At 27.8% G+C, this 15,614-nt stretch overlaps 1 protein-coding gene across 3 annotated transcripts; it reads left to right on the forward strand.

The window, feature by feature from the left end:
* The first annotated feature begins 5,152 nt into the window (after nt 1-5,152).
* LOC103496697 (trihelix transcription factor PTL-like) lies at nt 5,153-14,319 on the forward strand. Of its 3 annotated transcripts, none has more exons than XM_008458664.3 (4): nt 5,153-5,925; nt 8,051-8,320; nt 11,746-11,975; nt 14,090-14,319. In XM_008458664.3, the coding sequence occupies exons 1-4, from the start codon at nt 5,271-5,273 to the stop codon at nt 14,117-14,119; spliced, it is 1,185 nt and encodes a 394-aa protein (XP_008456886.2). In that variant the 5' UTR covers nt 5,153-5,270; the 3' UTR covers nt 14,120-14,319. The 3 variants fall into 3 exon arrangements, with proteins under 3 accessions (XP_008456886.2, XP_050946655.1, XP_050946656.1); XM_051090698.1 differs by having other exon boundaries at nt 5,184-5,925; nt 8,066-8,320; XM_051090699.1 differs by lacking the exons at nt 11,746-11,975; nt 14,090-14,319 and adding an exon at nt 10,085-10,246 and having other exon boundaries at nt 5,184-5,925.
* Nucleotides 14,320-15,614: the final 1,295 nt, after the last annotated feature.

Here is a 15,614-nt window from a genome sequence, read left to right on the forward strand (position 1 = left end):
GGTTCTCGTGAATTTGCAACTGCACCACTATTGTCACAGTATAAGGTGATTGGCATATGCATATTTGGAACAACTTCCAAATATGTTAAGAACTTTTAAAGCTATACTGCTTCTGTTGCTGCTTCACAGGCAGCTACATATTCAGCTTCCATAGTGGAGTCGACAATACAGGATTGTTTTATGCTTCTCCATACTAGTGCTCCTCTGTTCAGAGTGAAAATTGATCCTGATGTAGACTTTCTAGCATATCTATCAGTTTAAAAATCAGAGTCAGTGTATCCAGTAAGGATCAGATCCTTAGAATCATACACAAGCATGTAGTCTTTTGTTCTTCTAAGATATTTTAGAATATTCTTAACGGCTATCCAGTGATCACGTCCAGGACTGGATTGATATCTACTAACTATCCTCACTGAATAGGAAATGTCAAGTCTAGTACATAACATTGCATACATCAGGCTTCCAACAGTAGAAGCATAGAGAATGTTACTCATATCTTCAACTTCTTGAGGTGTCTTTGGACATTGTTCTTTTGATAAATGAATTCCATATATGTATGGTAGCAGACCCTTTTTGAAATTCTGCATCTTATATCTTCACAACATTTTGTCTATATAAGATGTTTGAGACATGGCTAGAGTTTTGTTATTTCGGAACCTTAATTTATTGGTTTTAAGATTATAGCATTCAATAATAAATTTTATTGAATCAAATAACAAAGTACAGGTTTTAGGACACAAATTCCAACAGTAGGTAGCTAAACTTATGCAATATAATCTATACAGTGTGAATATGAATAGTATATTTCATCCTAATTATTTACACTAAGGTGCATTTGGTGGTGCAAGGTGATCATGGTGATGAAGTGAGATGAAAAATGAACTCAAGTTATAGGCTAGGATGTAGGAACATTTAATTAACTTATTAGAACATATTGTGTACTAACATTTGGATGCAATATAGAGCATCTATTAACTTCATAATTAAGGCGAGCTTTTGTGGAGAATGCACCAATTCTTAATGAGTTATGGACTAACAAGGTACTTTTTTTCAATTTTTTTATTACTACTCACATTTGTTAGTTATACTTTGTTTCACGATCAAAAATACGTTTAAAGTTGGGGGGGTTTTGGAAAAAAGAAAAAAAAACCAAACAAATAACAAGAGTGAGTATTAAATAGGTTAATTATGTAATTTACTTAACTTTAACTTGCAAAAGTCAAGCTTTCATTTAGACATTGTTTTTTAAAAATAAAATAAATAAAAAGGTATACGTGCAATTTTCCCAAAATTAAAGGCTGCTTCCATGAAGGAAACAGCACATTGACGGAAGAGAAAGATAAAACATAGAGACAAACAAATATGAAAAAGAAATGAAATGATATCGCGATATTTGGAAAGTGGATTTCAATTTATCATGAGAATTTGTAATTGATTTGGTATTGGAAGGATCTCTTTGTTACTGTACACCACACATAATAAAATCACGCCACGTGAAGTTTCCTGGTGGACCCAACTCCAACTTTCTCCACGTGTCGCTATCCTACCTTCGTCGCTGTAATCATTCATTCGTCACCCTTTACTTTCCTCACCTCTCAACCTGAAAACAAAAATTTAAAGGAAAGGTAAACCATCGTAACAATATCTACTTTTAAATTTTGTGTTATAATATTAAATTTAGAGTTTATTTAAAGTTCACTATGGAATGATGTTTATAATCTAATCATATTCAAAATTCATATCTAATTTGAATGTCTAGTCCTACTCCTAGGTTCTTCACGCGCTCGAGTATTTCTAAGATCCTTAATAATTTTGAATACACCCTCGCTCCCGGAACAATTTCTTATGTGTCGTTTGGAGCCAAAGATAATCTAGCGTTATAATAATTACCTCCTTCCGGTAGTAAATACTATTTAAAAGCCTTCAATTAACTACAGTAAACATTATTTTAAACTTTCAATTTGCTACGATATTTACTATTTGGTACAGTTTTTACTAATTTACATTCATCAAATTTTTTCCCATAGTGTTTACTATTTTCTTATTAAATTAAAATAATCTACGCACCAAACATATACTACTATAACTCAAACTAAAATAATCTATATTTCATATCCAAACTATTCTAATCAAACTATAATTAGTCTAAGACTATAATAACTCATCCCTTACCCCATAGTACCCCTCTAGTCTCTATCTATCAACTTAAGTTTTGACCTATCATGCCTTAAGTTTTTAACATGGTATCAAATCTCATCTCAAGATACGAAGTTTTGTATTCAAAATAATTTCTAATGTCATTTTCTATCTCAATTAATATTGTTATTTGTTGGGGTTTTTTAGAAATCGTAAGATTATGAGTTAGAATTTCATCTAGGAAAATTGAGATGTGGAAACAGCATTTTTTTTTTTTCAAGTTTAAGAAAGTCGATGGTATGTATCATTTGCTTTGTACATCTATAATTTTTTTTTATTTGGTCCACAAAAAATTTATAATTAAGTTATTAAACATTTAGTTCCATGTTTTATCAATTTTCTCGAGTATTTTGATGGTTGGCTCGAAGTATTATATAAGATTATGTGTGATGTTTCTTGTTTTAGGCATTTGGAGACTAAATCTGCTAGGGCGTCAAAGCAAAACGTAATTTGAAAAGAAAAAAACAAAGATTATGAAGATTATTTTCACGTATTAGTGTTTGTTTACTCTTCACTATTATTTTAAAAAAAACATAGCCAAATTGTTAAAATAAAAAAAAATAGTTTTCAAAACTTATTTTTATTTTTAGAATTTAACTTAAGCCTTTTTTCCAAAATAAATATAATTTTTCAAAAAATTATAAAGCTGATAAAAAACAGTAGACAAAAAAAATGTTACTGAAGAGACTTAAATTGCTGCAAATTTCTTTGTAGTCTAACCTTATCAAGTTGAAACCTCTAACATTAGAGAATAAATGTGTAATATCTTATCTAGTTAAATTATACCCAATCATATGAAAAAAAAAATACCTTTCTAGTCTCTAGATTTGGTTATCTGGTTTTAAAATTATACCTCTAATCCTCAAATTTATAAAAATAAATCTATTTAGTCTTTAAGTTTTCAATCGGTATCTTTTTAGTCATTTAATTTTTAAAACTAATAGAATTAAGATTACTTTTTGTTTAATTTTTTAAGAATAATTATATAATTTTAAAAATTAGAAAATTTGTTTAAGAAAGGATATGATTTTAAAAAATTGTTGTTCTAATTTAAAATGGCATACGTATATATTTAAAACAAAAGTACAAAGTTTTTTGGACTTTCTAAACGTATTTTTAAAATTTTAAAGAGTAGAAAAGTATAATTTTAAAATGGAAGGAACAAATACTACTACAAAAAAGTAATAATTTCTTAAAACAAAACATTATATATAGTCAGATCATAAATTTTATATCTTTAAAATTGTTATTAGTTTTTTTAGTACAACAATTCGAGGTGGGGAGATTCGAATCCCATCTTAAGGATGAGAATTATTGATGTCAATTACGGTTAAACTAAGTTTACTTTGACATAATATATATTATTAGTTCAAAAATATATAAAAGATAAAATAAAACATAATGTGTAACTAATATTACTTTATATTAGTATGTAACCTACTGTTTACTTGCTCATAATACTCTCATCTTCAATATGTCTGATTTAAATGTATGTTCATAGTTTTTTTTTTCAACTTGATGCAGTGATCAAAATATGTTAGCGAGTGAGTGCTTTCGAACAACATGTTCTCAACTAATAATTTTTATGGGCTATCGTTTGCGTCGAAACTTTTATGCACCTTACAACATAACTCAAAATCATGGTATCAAATTGATAAAATAAATTAAGAATTTGAAGTATAAACAGAAATAATTGTTTACCTAAAAGTACGTATGAACTAATATAAATATTATGAACCTTCAAAGAATAAAAAAGATACAAGTATAAAAGTTCAAACATCACAAAATAAATGCTCATCGGTAAAATCAATGTGATTACCAGTGTAACGCTCCATATTATATTTATTAAAAATACAATAGAAATCCTAATTTAGAATTGAGAGTATTGGAGATTAAACTTGGAATAGATTCAAATTAGGAATATGAATAAATAAAACTTTAGGTTATGCCTAAACCAATTTATTCTTGAACAGAAAGAAAGTTGCCCTCAATGTTTTTTTTTTCTTCATTTTAACCATCACACAGCCACCTCTCAATTCTAAATCCAAAGATATTTATTCAGATCCATTGCGATTAAAATAACAAGTAGGTTTCCCCATAAAAAAATTTTCCTTTGAGATTGATTTTGCAAATATTTAAAGTGATTGTATGGAATTTTAACAATTTGTAGTGTTTGTTAAAACTAATAAGAAGAGATTTTTTTTTTTTTTTAAAAAAAAAAGTTCTGTTCCGTTGGTTTGTAAAATGTAGGTAAAGTACTTCTAAAACTGGCTTCCTAAAAAAACTCTCTTCTAACTAGCTATTATGAATTTTATATTTTATCTCAATTTAATAATTCTTTTTTAAGTTTAAGTTTAAAATTTACAAAATAATTATTTGGATTTTTCAAGCAACTATTTTTAAAGTTACGACAATTTGAAATTAAGTTTTAGTGTTGAGGAAAAAATATAGTATAGCATTTAAGACAAATTTATGTTAAATGTCAAATAATATTGGTATGATTGTGAGGAATAAAATTTCCACGTTACATCATACATGAAATTACTTATAAATACACAACATAAATTGCACTTCTCTGATGATAGATATGTAATGTTTAGAATGTGATCATTAACATGCACCATTGTACTAGAGCCACTGATCCGATAAGTAGATAGATACGAACTAAAACTAAAAATTTTGTTGAAGGCTCATGCTACACACCACAAGAAATTGAGACAGAGAGAACTACAATAGGGCGAGTTAAGAGAACTACACCTACTAATCTTTAGAACTACAAGTTTACTCAAAGAAGAAAGGAGAAAAAGTAAAAATGACGAGAAAAGTTTAGATACCACTAATTTAAGAGTCATAATTCAGGTAAAATGTATGAAGTTGTATATGTCAGCAATAGTAGTGGAGTTACTCGTATTTTAAATCTCAACATTATTTTTTTATAAAAAAATTCAAAATAATAAAACCAATAATAATAACAACAAGAGAGAGAGAGAAAAGGAAAAGAAAAAACTTTTGCCCTCTTTCTCTTTCTATTTCTCTCTATCCATTTCCCTTGTGAGTCTTGAGATGCCAAACCCATGTCGGATCCTCCGACAACATCATCGGAGCCACCACACCACCACCAACAACAACAACATCTTCCACGTTTACCCGTAATCCACGGCGGAGCATCCGGCGCTACCCGAATGAACACGGCGGCAGCAACTTCATCTTCCGCGGTAATAGTCCGAGAGTACCGAAAAGGAAACTGGACTCTCCAAGAGACAATGATTCTAATAACGGCGAAGAAGTTGGACGACGAGCGGCGGAACAAGGCGAACTTGGGGCCTAGCACGGTGGATCCGGCGGCGAGGAAGGGCGGAGAGCTCCGGTGGAAGTGGGTGGAAAATTACTGCTGGAGCCACGGTTGTCAACGGAGCCAAAATCAGTGTAATGACAAGTGGGATAATCTCCTCCGCGATTATAAAAAAGTGCGCGAGTATGAATCCCGCGCGTGTGATCAACAAATTCCTTCTTACTGGAAAATGGAGAAACATGAGCGAAAAGACAAGAATCTCCCTTCTAATATGGCGTTTGAAGTTTATCAAGCTTTAAACGACGTTGTTCAGAGGAAGTTCTCTCAAAAACCTTCTAATTCCTCTAACACTGGCATTCTCCTTCTTCCTCTTCCTGCTCCGCCTCCTTCCGCTCTTCTCCCGCCGCCCACCGCCACTAATTCTCCGCAGCTTTCAGGTTAGTTAGTTTTTTATTTATTTATTTATTTATTTATTTATTAGTTTGTATGTGTATGATACTATTAAATCGTCCCCCAAGTCCTGGACCTTTCATTTTCAGGGTTTTATTTATTATTTTTTGGGTTTTCTTTTGTTTATATTATTATAATGTTTTTCAGAAAAGGAAAAAAAAAAGATAAAAGAGAGAGAGAAGAGTTAATATTTTGGGTCAAAGTTGCAGGATTTGACTCTGCCACAAATTTTAATAGGACCCCCCTCCCGTATTCTTCTTCCTTTTCGTTTCGTTATTCCTTTTCTAATCATCTACGCTCACCTCTATTGCATTTCTGATGCTCCTTCCAAATTTCATCCATCCGATTTCATTTGGTCCTATTACTTATCCAACGCTCACATTCTCTTCTTCTAGGAATAATTGAGAGCTGTTAAACCGCAGCATTTTTAAGGATTTAAATGATGAGAAGTATTCTTAAAAAAGAAAAATAAAATAAAATAAAATTAGGACGATGGTACATGTCTATTATGCCTGGCTTTTAAGATTTTAATAGTTGATACTTTTAGATTAGGCAATGTTTTAAAGAGTAGATGTACGGTTAGGATGAAAATTGGCAATGGAATTTTCCGAAACAAGATCTAGAATCAGAAATGTTTTAGAATGAGGGAGGAAAATTGAAATTAAGTTTGTAGAGATGCTTTAGCTTTCTTTTTTTTTTTTTTTTTCTTTTTTTCCTTATAAGTAAGTCGTATACTTATTCTCATGCAAGTTTCTTTTTTTTGAATTTTTATTTTGAAGCATATATGAATTATAAACCTACTATAAAGAAATAAAAAATCAAAAACTTTATTTTCTTTGTTTTTCAAGACTAGTCTTTTCAGAACATTTTCAAAGACTAGGTGATAAAACGAGCAAGTAGTTCAATAAACTTGATTTTTTAGAAAGAAAGTATCTATAAAAAAAGTAAAATAATTATTAAATTAGACTTTAGATAACAGCTTAACCTCGAGCTTGAATTAAAAAACAAAAGATTAAAATGTCACCACTTAAAAGAATATATAATACCTTAAGTAATTAAATTAGTAGGTCTAAGATACAAAGATCCTCTAATTTAATTATTATTTTAGATAAATAAGGGCATAAGACTCAAGTCTCAACTGATTGAATTAAATAAATAGCAATGTGTTAGTATGGGGCAGTTTCTAGAAATGAGGTTGGGAAATTGTGGGTAGAGTTGGAAATATTGAAAGATTGGGGGCAAATTTTGAAAAAGAGGGGCAGAGAGAGGAAATAATGTAAAATATTGGAAATGAGAAAAATTGGAGGAAAGACAATGATGCGGACCAGTGAGGGAATTGTGATCAGATTGAGATCGTGGGAAGATCCTTTTGGGTAATCTAAAAGAAACATAATACAAATCCCTTTTTAAGGTTAAAACTTAATTAATTATATATGTTTGAAAAGCTTTGCCATTAGATAATGCGTTTTTCTTAAGATACTTCCAATGATGATAATACAATATAGTCCCTCCAATCTAAGCATGCAATGCAAATTTCACTTTTCAGCCTTACCATATTTAAATATTATATGTTCTTTTCTAATTTCTAATTTCTATTTTCTTTTTTATCGTTTGTATTACTTTTTAGGGCATATTCTATTGTAAATTTTGTTTTATATTTTTAACATTTAAGTTTGGTGGATAATTACCTTCAGTTTTTTTACATTCAAATATTTGTTGTTATTAAGTTAATGTAATTTCGAAACAACGTTTTTCTTATCTTAAAAATATTCAAGTTTTGAATTTGAATTTTAAAACGTAAAATTAAATTAAATCCAGATAAAAATATAAATAAATATAATTCAAACTATTTTCTAAACTCTTAGTGGAATCTATGGTATATGTTTATAAATGCATATATTAGTAAAAGGAATATATTTTTTGGAATTCTTTAGATCCTGGACAAAAACTAAGATTAATTGTTAGATAATTTATTTCAAGATATTTATCTACATATATTTCAACATATTTCTAAAAAAGAAGTCTTTTTATAAATTTATGTCGTATTGGAGTTCAAAAAACTTCAAAAATAGTTACAAAAATTGCTAAATAATAATTTATTTATATATGTAGAGTCGTCATCATCAGGAACAGAGTCGAGCGAGAAGAAAGAGAAGATGGAGGCAAAGAGAAGAAAAATGGAAGATAATATTGGAAGAAGAATTGAGAGAAGCGTTTCAGCGTTGGGTCAAACGCTGCATAGTTGCGAGGAGCAAAGAGAAATTCGACACCAACAACTTATGGAACTTCGAAAACGCCGCCTTCAAATTGAAGAGACTCGCAATCATATTCATCGCCAGGGCATCGCCGACCTCGTCGCCGCCGTCGCCAACCTCTCTGCTGGTACTTACTTTTTTATATTCTATTTCTTTGCTCATTATTTCTATCTCACATATTGCCTACATTATTCCTCCTTTCCATGGCTGCAAAAAACCTCCCCTTTTACTAAGGAAACTATAATTTATAAGCATAAAAATAACGGACAAAGTAATAAAAACTGAAAATACAAGAATTTGCATAGAAAACTTCCAACTTTAATGCAAACATCGAATTAATAAAAAATTCATTACTTGAAAAGTTGCTATAATCATACATAATACTTTCCTCTTTCCCGATCCTAACTACAAGAATACTCTCTCCAAGTTTTTGACCACCCAACTTTTTTCCACTCTCCAACTAGAGAATACAAAAGATTTAATTAGAGTTATTACACCAGAGTTTAAAGTACTTCTAACTGAGTTTTAACTGACAATCATATTCTCATCTCATAGAATTATAACCTACTTCACTATAAGAGTAGGCCACTTGGAATACTACCTTCCAAGATTTTCTTTTTTTGTCACATGTTGATAAACTTTACTATATTTTGTAGTTCAACTTCTACCTATTTGACTTATCTAGAAGTTCTTCAGCCATCGACATAACTTCCACTACATGCTTTGCATATATGCAAAACTAGAGAATACAAAAGAAATTTAATTAGAGTTATTACACTAGAACTTAAAGTGCTTCTAACTAAGATAATTAAGAAATAAAGGCATAAACTCCTTTTATAGCGTATGACTTTCTTAAATCTTTTTATTGTAGGAAAGACTCATGATTTTCCTAAACTCTTTCAATAATGTAGAACAAATCTATGATGTTCCTAAGCCCTTTTTATGTTGGACAATTTCACTTATAAAATTTTACAAAAAAAAAAAAAAAAAAAAACTCGACAACCATGCATGGCTAGACGACATTAAATTTCTAAGTTGATAAAAAAGTAAAAGTTAATATAAAATTTAGGGGTATTTTAAGAAATAGAAAGAAAAGAAAAATATTCGTACTCCACTGAAAAAACTACTAAAAGATAAAATTTATCGCGTTTTACTTTGATGAATCAAATTTTACTCTAATTGTATCTAAACCATTTTGAAATTAACGTGTACTACCCTGATTAAGTGAAATTAGAGTTAAAGGAAAACTCATATTTTTTAAGCTTTCTGATCCTTGTAATCTCCTTACGAACACGAACCTGGAGCAACCACTAGTATTGAACCACTATTCTCTCGAACTTAGAATCGGGTTGTGGTACCTGATAAATGAAGGAATTGTGAGAGAGAGAAATGAAAATTAGATTAGGGTGAGAGAACTTAGGTGGGTTTTTCTGTTTTTGTGTTAATGTTAAAAATTAAAAAGGTAAAAAGTTTTTTCAATTTTGTAAAACTAGCTTTTCAATAGACAAAAGACATGCAACTATTGCATGTGAAAATTCACTTAAGTTCAACACCTCGCATACTATTGATTATTAGTGGAATTTAGTGGGTTAGGTGTTTACATCCCATGTAATCACTTATTCCATTGAGTGTTAGTGAAATTATTCAACAAAATTTTGGATTTTTTCACTAATTTTAGTCAAATGAAATGGGAGGCTTATTGGACTAGAACTGTTGAGCTACCATCACCTACGTAAATATAAGGATAATTCCATGTGAACAGAAGTTCATAGTTAGTTCAGGATTAAGATTAAGTTACTTAAGTCATCAATAATTTTATACAACCAACGGTGTTATAACGTAAAAGTGACCATTTCATGATTTTAGTTTTTTTTGTAAACTCTTTACATAGGATGCCCACACTTTCATATCTCCACATGAACGATTCAGGATCACATCGTTTGTACTAACTACAAAGCGGACTACAACCATAATGTACTCAAAATAATGCTTTGAACATTACTATTCATATACTATGGATCGTTAATTAAGTTATATGCTTGAACTTGATCCATGTTTATGTCTCTGCTTGAAATTCAAGTTTGCTCATGATAGTCTTGGGATCTTAATTTATTGGATTGAAGATCATAATATTCAATTTTCACTAATAAGTCCTTACTAACTACTTTATTGAATAGAATATAATTTTAAACTACAAGCTACGAGTTTTATGACATAAATTACAACATATTTTTTTTTTGTGAACTTTAAATATTTTATCAAATTTTCTATTTTTAACAAATTTTTCCTAAAATTTAAATAAATGTTCCCATCTTAATCTCAAATTTTTAAATATATTGCCATTTTTACCACGTAAGATGAGTTTTCATTTTAAAATTCATGAAAAGGTATTCACGATGGGCTTATATTATTTTATTTTTATATAGTTTTATTCTCCAAACGTATTTAACGAAGTATTTAGTTATATTAAAGTTTGTTGTTAGAGCTTATATTATTGAAATCAACGAGATTAAAAAATGATAGAAATTGCAATAATTAACTAATTAAGTTTAAAGTCAGGTTTTTTTTTTCAAGAATAATAAGAAAAATATAAATTTTTATGGCAATAGAAAGAAAATCCCTAAAATACAATAATTGATCACGCTTGATTTTGATATAAAGTATAAATAGTTTATTCATTTTGTCATTTTTATAATTCTTCCTAAAAGGTCACTTTTCTACCCATTAAAAAAAATTGTTTCTTTTATTTGTTAAAACTAACTTTAAATAGTTTTATCTTAAAATATATATTATTTTTTAAAATTTATAAAAACTTGATGAAACTAAATTTTATTTATATAAAAAAGTTTAATTTGATGAAATTAAAAGAATATAGTAAAAAAAGGAATATTGATAATAGAAATTGAAAATTTCCTTCTTATTTTTTAAGACAATTTTTTTAAAACTAAATGTCATAATTTGAAGTCATTTGGTAAAGTTCTCCAAGTTTTCTATTTTCTATTTTCGGCTCTGTTTATTGTTAATATTTTTCTAATTAGGTCTCCGATTTTTTAAATTTTAGTTATTTAATAACAAGAATCGAAAAATATTGCTTCGAACAATTTTCTGAAACCTTTTCTTTTAATTCACTAAAATGGAAAAAACAGTACCAATCACTTTTTTTTTTCTTTTTCAGAATTAAAAAAAAAGGACACTACTGAACCAACACCTTAGCTTCTTCTTTCCTGTTTTCTCGTTTTTCCTTCATATTTCAAACAAATTTAAAAAGTGGTATTTTATCCCTTTATGTACAATGTATCACATCGCAATAAAGTTTTAATATTTTTACCTCCAACAGTTGATGGAATTGATGGGTGGGAGGTTTTAGTTTATACATAATCAAACTAATAAAATTTGGCACTTCATTTTAATGAAAAATTTCACTATATAACTACTAAAAAGAGTATATGCAAGGGATTAAAAAAATTAAAACTTTGAATGTGTATGACTAAATTATTGTAAATTAAAGTTGATCTTTTTATTTCTTTTATTGGTTTGAAATTGTGAGCATAGGGATAGATAATAATAGAAGAGGAAGATCAGAAGGATATGAATCATGTTTATACAGTGGAGAGGAGGTGAGAATATTGAAAGAGCAAAATGAAGCAATGCAAGCTGAGCTTATGAATGTGAAGAATGAGCTTTCTCAACTTAGAGATCAGATGCCTTCGCTCATGCAAACTATGATGCACAGTATGATCCATAACATCCCACCTCCTCCTCCTCCTTCTACTTCTTCCATGGTAATCTCTCCCTCTCTACCTTTCATACATATTATTTTACATAAGTACGTACTTACATACATTCATCAAATGCATATGGTCGTAAAATCTATTGATACAAATCATGATCACAACCACTTGGTTGCCTTAGTATAAGGTTAAATTGCAAAAATTCTATTCTATGGTATAAGGTTAAATCATAAATTTGATCTATTTGGTTATGAAAAAAATTAGAATTCCTATAGTAGGGACTATTTATAAACCCATGTAGACTATGGGGTTTTACCAAACCATTGAGATCAAATTCTAAGTTTTGAAATCATAGACTAAGTTCTAATTTACTTTTTCAAATTGTATGGATCAAATTTGCAACTTAATATTCGTGTGCTTTTACTTTTACTTGAATTTTATGGAGAAGAAAATGTGGGAAGGAACAATTGTGTTTTTTCTGTCTATGTTCTCTAATCTTTCTTGAGTAAAAGAGAATTTTTAACAAAAATTTTAAAAGTTAAAATAAGTTCTTATAAGCATATACTGTTTTTAGTTCTAAAAACTTTAACTTAATTTTTCTTGAAGATATTGGTAAAAATAAATAATAAAGAGATAATAATAATAATAAAATAGTTACCAAATGTATTCTAAATGATTTGAAGTTTTTGTTTCTTCTTGAAAAAAATAATTAAGATAACCTAGTGGTCAATGAAAGAGATTGTAATTCCAAATTTTATTGTTGAGGATCAATGGAAAATATTTTATCTTAAGATTGAGTCAATTTAATTGTATTAGCAAGACTTGATAGTTGTGTTTCATTCTACTTGTTAATTTAGAGAGACAAAATAAAAAGATTCTAGGTTTTAGAATATAGCTTGACATAAATATCATTTGATAAAAAAAACTTATTTATAATGTGTAATATAAACTAAAAAAATGTTTAAACTACAAATAAACACATAAAATAAACATGAAAAAATCTAATAAAAAATATTTAATTATGATGTCCATATTTTGAATATAAATTAAACTAAATCATGATATAATAATATTTAAATGCAAATCTCACCGAAATCAAATTCCAATACAAATTTCAAATGCTAAATAAATTGTAGTACGAAGCAATACTAATACTTTGGTATGACTGCATCCTTCCAGAAAATAGAATAAAAAATAAAATAGAATGTTGAAAAATATAACATTGAACAAATATACCTCATATAAAATTTGTGTTATTCTCTAAAGTGATTGGTTCAACTTTTCACGTATTTAAATAGAAGATGGTTCCATATAAATAAAAAAAAATTAAATTATTTTTTATTAGAGATAAAAAATCCCAATCAAAATTTTGGGATAAGTAATTATTTCTCTTTTGATAAAAGAAAAACAAAGTTAAAAGCTCTCATTTTTGGAATAGCATTCATAAACATTTTTTTTTTTGTTTTATTATTTCAAAATGAAGAAATATGTGTCTTTTTTTACCCTTTTTTTTATGAATGTGCTTTTATTTAAAAATATTTCCATTTTTAAGTAATGATTGTTTTTAAAATATAGTAAAATAGATTAAAATTTTTTGTAAATATAATAAAATATCATTATTTATCAATAATTAACAACCATAAATTGATAAATGTTTTATACATAAATCTATCAGTGATAGATTAAAATATATCTAACCATTTTGTCATTTAGAACAATTATCTTTTACATATAATAATGAAGTATATAATCAAAATTTGGATTATAAAATGACCGCAAATAACTTATTTAGGAAAACACTTTCTTTCTAAATGCTTTATTTTTTTTTCTTTTATTGGTAAAACATTCCTAAAACATTTTTAAATCTTTTTAAGGGAAAAACAAAATTTTTGGTGTGATATTAAATTATTGACTTGTGTGACTATTAATATTTTATTCGTTGAGTTGGGTACAAATTTAAAGGTAGGGTTATAATATACTAAAAAATCATTAATATATGACTCAGATTTAGGGGTCATTTTTCTAATATAATAAAAAATTAAAATTATCTATAAATATAGTAAAACCTATTAAATTTTATTGCTATATAAGAAAATAGTTTCATTTTTTTACTATTTATATTATTTAATATAATTCTTTTTTGTTTTTTGTTTTTATATGTATAGGACCCATCTGGATCAGGTAGAGATGCTTAAAAATGATCATCTCCAAGGTTGATAATTGGTTATTAATTTTAATCACAAAATTTAGTACCATTGATTATTGTTTCATGTGGAATTTAATGATTTTGTAAAACTTATTTAATATAATTTTTTTATTTTCTATGTGGCTTGGCTTGCCCTAACACATAGATGTACATTTTTTTAGTCAATATTAAATTTATTTAGTTTGATTATTTTTCAATTAGAAAAACTAAACTCAATTTTTCTTTGGTATATTATTTTTGTTCGTCTCTCCTTTATATTATTGTTTTATTTGATGTTTTATCAATAAACTATTATAATTAGTATACGTATTTTTGGATGGAATTAAATCCATACATGATCTCTAAGATCATTACAAGCCCATAATATGTGAGTTGGGTGTCAAATTCTTTATATTTTTATTTTGGTACGGACGAAAGAGCTTAAAAAGTTTCTATTACTGTATAATTATTACTGCTTTATGAGAGACAAAATAGAAGTTTATGAAGTATCAAGGCCAAAGGATTAACTGTTCTAACTTCTTAAAGAGAATAAAGAACAACGGTTCTCAAGTAGATTACATACGGAAGAAACATTTGTTGAATTCATTTGGAAGTCTATTAAGAATTTATCTTGTTAAATGATAAATTCTTTTCCAGAAATTAAGAGTCCGTTTAATAACGCTTTCATTTCCTATTTTCTGTTTTTTATTTCTTGTTATCTGTTTCTTCCGTTTTAGAATAAGAAACCAGGTTATGTTTGATAAGTGTTTCCTTTTCTATTTCTTAAAAAAAATAGAAACATAAACATGTTTTATAATCATCTCTTGTTTTTCGTTTTTGTGTTATTTTTTCTAACATTTTCTTTTCTTTTCGTTTAAATATAATTTAATTATGTAAAAAATAAAAATATATAGAATTCATTAAAATATGAAAAATTAATATTAAATCATTAACACAATAAAATAGACACAATTCCCGTTGCAAAATAAATATTTATAAGGGATCCTTTAAAAGATATAACAAATGGATAAAATATTTGCTATAGAACAATTCCGAAAACAGAAAAAGCCCATAGACCCATCATGAAAAATACCAAAAATGTCTAGTCAACCACGCCGTCGACAATGTGCGTAATATATTTGGTACACGATTGTTCATATTTGGCTATTGTTCGGTACACGATTGTTCATATTTGGCTATTGTTTGGTATACGATTGTTTAATTTTGGTCGTTTAGATTTGGATAGCCAAATCTAGACGATTTATTTTTTACATTATCTGGTTACACAATCGTTTAATTTGGGTACACGATCGTTGAGATTGGATCATTTAGATTTATTTTTGTTTACGATCGTTTAGATTGACTGAACGATTTTTTAAAGATTCTGTTGATACACAATCGTTTAGATTTGTCTATTTTTTTTGTAAATGACGTTTTTTTTAGTCTTTTATATTCAGTGCACGATATTGTACAACCAAATAAAAATTTGGAAAAAATAGATATTT

The sequence above is a fragment of the Cucumis melo genome, chromosome 10 (genome assembly GCF_025177605.1).
Source record: "Cucumis melo cultivar AY chromosome 10, USDA_Cmelo_AY_1.0, whole genome shotgun sequence".
NCBI lineage: Eukaryota > Viridiplantae > Streptophyta > Magnoliopsida > Cucurbitales > Cucurbitaceae > Cucumis > Cucumis melo.

Excerpts from the sequence above, each read along its gene's own strand:
- LOC103496697 (XM_008458664.3), top strand. The coding sequence starts at position 5,271 with ATGTCGGATCCTCCGACAACATCATCGGAGCCACCACACCACCACCAA. Across the intron at positions 5,926-8,050 it reads TAATTCTCCGCAGCTTTCAG|AGTCGTCATCATCAGGAACA; the intron begins GTTAGTTAGTTT and ends TTATATATGTAG. Across the intron at positions 11,976-14,089 it reads CTCCTTCTACTTCTTCCATG|GACCCATCTGGATCAGGTAG; the intron begins GTAATCTCTCCC and ends TTATATGTATAG.